The sequence below is a fragment of the Asparagus officinalis genome, chromosome 9, assembly GCF_001876935.1.
Source record: "Asparagus officinalis chromosome 9, Aspof.V1, whole genome shotgun sequence".
NCBI lineage: Eukaryota > Viridiplantae > Streptophyta > Magnoliopsida > Asparagales > Asparagaceae > Asparagus > Asparagus officinalis.
Genome location: NC_033802.1, coordinates 632107 through 639226, shown reverse-complemented (window position 1 = coordinate 639226; position 7120 = coordinate 632107). Strand labels below are relative to the sequence as shown.

The following is a 7120-nucleotide window of genomic DNA, read 5'->3' as shown; positions in this document are numbered from 1 at the left end:
CAATATGCATTAATGGTAGATAATACTTGGAAAGAATATTGAACCACTTTCTACCTGGGAGAAGATGCACACAATCATGATAACTCACTATGATTACTCTAATCTAAATATTAAACAAATGCATCACAGAGCTCACACATTTGTGAGATAAAATAAGATTTAGTAAGATTCATAGCTACACAAGAGCAAAAGAAATATTTTATCATCGTAAATAGCAGGTAATTTTTGCCCACATAGAGCTTTGCACTTTGGAGTGGCTCAGTTCCTTAACCTGAATCAATAATAAAGGTTTTCTAATAAATTAACTTGAGATCAAAGGTAAAATGTGCTCCCATTAGGTCAGTAGTAGCAAACACGTTGAACAAAGTATTTATATTTTGCATATGATAACCAGAGCAGGGAGAGGGAGGGGTTTTATTTTTATGTTTTTATGTTTTTTTTGGGGGGGCCGTACAGTAGTACGTGCATTGTATCTTTTACCAATATCCCTTGCAAGAACATGAACCCCCTTTAAAATGGTGGAACCTATTCTGATCCCTCAACACAATTTCATAGTTATAAACCTTGGAAACAACCTCACAAAAGGAATGACAATCACAACACACCCTCAAGTTCTTCACTATGTGTATAGAACTCCCTTCCTCTAAATTTAGAAGTCCAAAGGCAACTGCCATCTTCTCGCTATGAATACTAAGCAACCCTTCCTTCTCTCCCTCTCCTACATGAACAAGAACTTGTGTTACGTCTGGCTCATATCCTTCCATCTTCAATCTAGATATAACCTCCTCTAACTTGCTTAAAACAACCTCTCTACATCCAACCCCCATCTCTTTGCCCACAATGAACTCATGAACCTTGCCATGGATCATCACCGTACTACAACCCGGGACTTTTTGAACACGTTTCTCTCTCATCAACTCTCTAACCCTCTCGACGTCTTCCCATTGCTTATTCCTTGCATAAATATTTGACAAGAGCACGTACGAGCTAGAGTCTTGTGGTGCTAAATCTATAGCCTTCGTTGCTGCGTGCTCCCCGTAAGTCACAAGTCCATATTTGACACAAGAACTGAGGATGGATTTCCAAGCCATTGCATCGGGCTCCATTGGCATTGCCTCTCCTATGATTCTCATTGCTTCCTCTATTAGCCCTGCTCGCCCGAAAAGATCAATCAGGCACCCATAGTGCTGAAGTCTAGGTTCAATTTGATATTTGTCTTTCATTAGCTTGAAATAGTACAGACCTTCTTCTATCATGCCGCTATGGCTGCAACCATTCAATATTGCTATGAAGGTAATTTCGTCAGGTTGGATTTTGTTTCTCTCCATTTCTTCAAAAATCTCCAAGGCTTCTTGACCTAGACCATGGATTGACAAGCCCGAGATCATAGAGTTCCAATCACCCACTCGTCTCCCATCACATACGCTTCTAAAGACATTATAAGCATTGGTCACAAGCCCACATTTTGAGTACATATCAATAAGCGCTGATCCAAGCACCTCGGAATTTAACTTAATATTGCTTCGACGGAGATAGGCATGTACCCATTTGCCTTCTTCAGGAAAACCCAAATCAGCAACAGCTGCAAGAACATTAACAACGGCAGCTGCATCTGGCTCAACGCCAGAGCTCAACATCTCTCTGAACACCTCCAATGCTTCCTTCGGCCTAAAATTAAGCACGTAACCCGAAATCATCGTGGTCCAACTCACAACATCCTTTTCCTCCATGCTACAAAACAATTCCCTAGCGAGATCACACCTATTCCACTTCATCAAGCCATCAACCATCGAATTGTACGAAACCAAATCCTTCTGCGGCATTTCATCGAACACCCTGCGTGCAAAACCAAAATGCCCGGACCTGACAAAGCCCGAAACCGCCGAATTCCAAGAAACGGCGTCTCTCTGCGGCATTTTCTCAAAAACCCTCCAAGCGATTTCGTCCTCGCCCAGTTCAAAGTACGTTCTGAGCAGTGAATTCGATACGTAAGGGTCAAGCTGGAAGTGGGCCTTCAGGATTTGACCGTGGATTTGCTTGGCTTGCTCGACGGAGGAGTGTCGGCCGCAGGATTTGAGCACCGAAGGGAGGGAGAGTCGGAGGGTTTGGAGGTGGGGTGAAGATGAGAGCCACCGAGAGTAGAGATGGATCGTGAAGCCGTGGGAGGGCGAGAGGGCGACGAGGCGACGGAGGATGAGGGGATGAGAGGATGAGCGGCTGGACTTGATGATTTGGGCATGGATTTGGTTGAGCTCCGAAATCGTCTGGCATCGGTTAATGAGAGGAGCTGGTGAGGGGGGGACGGGGAAAGAAGAAGAAGACAACATAATATCACAAAAATTTTCAAATAAATTCTTCTTCTTCCTCCTCCTCCTCCTCCTTTTTCTCTTATTATCGGTTGGATGGGTGGGTGGGAGCTAATTAATTAATTAAAAGATTTAACGTAACTTTTTTTCCTCTCCCTATATACAAATGATTGTAAAACGATGATAATGATAATGATAATAATAATTATAATAATAATAAGATGAGAGATGAGATGTTTGTGAGGTTCAGATTCCCCTACGGCTTCACGAGTCAGAATAGGCTAGGAGCGCAATATAAAGCGGAAATTTAAAAAAAAAATAGTCAAATAAAGCAATACACAAATTTAGCCTGCATATATATATATATATATATATAGAAAAGTTACAGCTTGAATTGCAAACCAGCTAAGAAATTCAATAAAAGTTTATAACGAATACATAATACAATAACAGCATAAATATTAGCTTAAGAACTCGAGTTTATTAACGGGAGTAAAAAATGTAGCTAACAGAGTCAAACACACACACAGAAACACACGCCTACAGGCAATCGCACGCCCATGCATGCATACACACCCAAAACACGCGGACGGACATGATCCAAAACTAGACGCTCCTTTGATCAGCAAGAATCAAGATATGAAATCAACTTCTATTTCATCTAAAACCAAATATAAATTAATGGAAGAAAATGGAACACTCAATTGGAGTACACGCGCGCGCGCGCGAGAGAGAGAGAGAGAGAGAGAGATTGAGAGATTGTGTTAGGGATAGAACTTATTAGACTTATATCTCTGAAAAAAGCCTTTTAGACAATGTTCTAGAAGACAATTTATTATTGAACCAAAAGCTAATAAGTTAGTTCATGTTTCACTAAGTGAGATTATAATCAAAATAATTCAGATGCCTACTTATCACTGACTCATGTCTCCCAAATTGCTGCAAATTCTCTGCTTCATCGGGAAACTCATTATACCCCGCATGATATGAAGAAACGGCAACGAGGATCAGGAAAAACGAAGATTGCGTTTTTGGTTGCAGATCGGTCGACCGCGAGCTTGAGTCCGGTCGACCGAATCCCTGCACATTACAGTGCTCAGAAAACACTGTTCGGGTCGGTTGACAAGCTAAGCCTATGCGGTCGACCGAATGTTGTGGAATTTAACAGGGTCAAAATTTGACCCTCTGGCCGGTCGATCGCGAGCATAGTCTCGATCGATCGGATCGCGGTTATGGACCTGGTCCGTTTTCCCCAGTTGGTTTTGGATTCCTACTTGATATAAATAGGAACATGACGTTTTCTAGGGTTATGTGAGAGATTGAGAGCTGAGATTTGAACATTAATTGTTTGAGCACTTAGAAAAAGGAGAATTTGTGAGAAATTTGAGAGTTTTGTTTGAGGGTTATTTTGTGAGATTATTGAGTGATTGTAAACCATGTTTGTACTCTCTATTAGTGAAATCCTCCCTCTCCTTGCCTCGTGGACGTAGGCACATTGTCGAACCACGTAAAAGTTGGTGTCTTGCTGTGTGGTGCTTGTGTTTGGTTGTTGATTTGTTCTCCTATCTTGTTCATGTCCTTTGATTCCACTGCGCATAACAAGTGGTATTAGAGCTCCAGGTTGGTTTGGGGTTCAATTTGGAGGAGAAAGCTAGAGCTTTTACAAGAGGATTTGGTGCAGATTCTCGTTTGAAGATTGGATTGTCAACATGACCGAAGCAAGTACATCTGGATCATCCCTAACTAAGACGATACAAGGTTTGAGTATTACTAATACAAAAATTGATGTTCAAAAATTTAATGGCAAGATAAATTTTGGTTTGTGGAGGTGTCAACTGATGGATGTATTGGATGCTCAAAATTTGGAGGAGACTCTTGAATTATAAGAGAAACCCGATAATATGGAGGATAAGGTTTGGAAGAAAATAAATAGTAGAGCATGTAGGATTATTAGATCGTGTTTGATGCTGGATTTGATTTATGATGTCATGAATGAAACATCGGCGAAACGGTTGTGGGAAACACTCAATGACAGGTATTTGACGAAGAGCATTGAGAATCAGCTTCATTTAAAGAAAAAGTTTTACTAATTCAAGATGAAGATGGGAGTTTCCATTAGAGAACATGTCAATAACTTCACGAAATTGCTATTGGATACGGCCAATGTGGATATCATGGTAGAGGATGAAGACAAGACGATGTTGTTGTTGTGTTTGTTGCCAGAGGATGATTATGATACCTTTGTCCTCACAATGATTAATGGTTGGACCACTTTTAGTTACAAGGAGATGACCTCAGCATTGGTGAATTATGAGTTAAGAAAGAGTGATGACGAACCCTCCGAGAAGGCATCGGGAGATGCATTGGCTGTGGGAGGCCGTAGTCCCAAACCCTGTCCATTTAATCGCTCAAAATCGAAGCCAAGAGGTGGTCATAGAAGTGTGGGTAGGAATCAATGTGCTTTTTACAAAGAAGATGGACATTGAAAAAATGAATGCCCAAAGTTGAAAGATAGAACCGGGAAGAACAAAGGGAAAGTCGTTCAAACTTCAGAGGTGAATGTTGCCAAAGCTAGTGGTGATAATTCATATTTAGATTCTTCAGGCTATTCATGCCCAGCATTACCATCAGTTTGTTATGAAGACTCTATAGAGTGAATGTTGAATTCAGGTGCTACATACCACATTTGTCCTAGGATGGATTAGTTCTCTAGCTTTGAGGAGTTGGAGAGAGGGGATGTCGTGTTAATGGGAAATGATCATGTATGTCTCATTGGTGGTATTGGAACAATTCGAATCAGGATATGTGACGGTGTGACTAGGGAGTTGAAGGAAGTGAGTTTCGTTCCTCAATTGACGAAGAATATCATTTCACTTGAAACTTTGGAGGCATCAGATTATAAGGTGATCATGGAGAATGTAACTTTGAATGTCACCAAGGGGTCCATGGTGGTGATGACAGGTGTCAGGAAAAATAATATTTACTACTTGAAAATCAAGACGGTAACAGAGGGTCTGACAACTTCTATTACCACAGAGGAGAATACTACCCGTCTATGACACATGAGATTGAGACACACCGGTGATAAGTCTCTACAGATATTGGCAAAGTAGGGGCTATTGAAGGGTGCAAAGACCCGCAAGATGGAGTTGTGTGAACATTACATACTTAGAAAGAAGATAAAAGTGAAATTCAGCATCGCGATTCATAACACCCAAGGTATATTAAATTATGTTCACACAGATGTTTGGGGTCCTTCCAAAAACACATCTCTTGATGGGGCCAATTATTTTATCACTTTCATCGATGATAATTCTAGGAGGAATTGGATATATACCATGAAGCATATAACACGAGGTCCTGGATATCTTTGTAAAATGGGAAAAAAGTGAAGCTGCAAACAGGTAAAAAGGTGAAAGTACTCCGTTCTGATAATGGTGGTGAGTATAAGAATGATCTATTTTTACAGTTTTGTTGGAATCATGGCATTAGGCGTCAAACATGATGGCTGAGATATTGAACCTTACCTTGCTAGAAAAGGTGCATTGTATGCTCTCACAAAGTGGATTAGCTAGATCCTTTTGGGTCGAGGCGTTGGTTTATGCAAGTCATCTCGTGAATAGGTTGTCGTGCACTGCAATACATTGAAAGACTCCTATAGAGATATGGTCTGGTACAGTGGCTAGTGATTATGATTTGATTCGGATATTTGGGTGTCCAACTTACTATCATGTGAATGATAGAAAATTGAATCTGGGGGCAAGAAAAGCAGTCTTTGTGGATTTTAGAGATGGAGTTAAAGGCTTCAAGTTGGGGGATCCAGAAGACAAGAAGATAATCATTAGCAGATATGTCACTTTTGATGAGACTCACATAATGAGGTCTCAGGTCCCTCAACATGTGGAGGAAGGTCAGACTAGTGTGATATCGCAGGAGATGGAGGATGATGTGACTCCACAGACTTCAGATAGCATTGTATCCATTAAGTCTTCTACATAGATGACACTGAGAGGAGATATGATAGATGGGCAGGTGAAGGATACAGTGGATATTGGGACTCAGGAACAAGGTCATGTTCAGGAGTTCATTGCAGCTAATAGACTAAGAAGAATCATTCGTCAGTCGGCTAGATATGATGATGTGATGATTGCATATGCTTTATCAGTAGAGGTCATTGATGATTTGGTTCCTTCTACATATAAGGAAGTAGAGTCAAGCTCTGATTCAATCAGGTGGAGGAAAGCTATGGAGGAGGAGATACATTCTCTTCAAAAGAATGACACTTAGGAACTTACAAAATTACCAAATGGTAAGAAAGCAATTGGATGCAAGTGGGTATATACGAAGAAAGAAGGATCTTCTGATAGGGGCATTCGTTATAAAGCCAAATTGGTTATCAAAGGGTATGCCCAACTTGAGGGCATTAATTACAACGTGGTATTCTCACATGTTGTGAATCATTCATTGATAAGAATACTATTGGCATTAGTGACATAGGTTGATTTGGATTTGGTCCAGATGGATGTGAAAACAGTCTTTCTATATGGAAATTTAGAAAAAGAGATCTATATGTCACAACCGATGGGTTTTAGAGCTGCAAGAAAATAAGATTTAGTATGTAAACTGAAGAAATCTCTTTATGGATTGAAGCAATCACTGCGATAATAGTACAAGAGATTCGACAGTTTCATGATTGGCCAATGGTACACGAGGAGCCCATATGACCTGTGTATGTATTTCCACAAGCTATAGAATAGCGAGTATATTTATTTGTTGTTATATGTTGACGATATGCTCATTACTTCCAGGAATAC

At 40.4% G+C, this 7120-nt stretch overlaps 1 protein-coding gene across 1 annotated transcript; it reads right to left on the bottom strand.

Moving 5' to 3' along the window:
* On the bottom strand, positions 459 to 2526 carry LOC109824562 (pentatricopeptide repeat-containing protein At5g48910-like). The gene has a single exon (XM_020391189.1). The coding sequence runs from the start codon at positions 2325 to 2327 to the stop codon at positions 477 to 479; it is 1851 nt and encodes a 616-aa protein (XP_020246778.1). The 5' UTR covers positions 2328 to 2526; the 3' UTR covers positions 459 to 476.

Coding starts and splice junctions, on each gene's coding strand:
- LOC109824562 (XM_020391189.1), bottom strand. CDS start 2,327: ATGTTGTCTTCTTCTTCTTTCCCCGTCCCCCCCTCACCAGCTCCTCTC.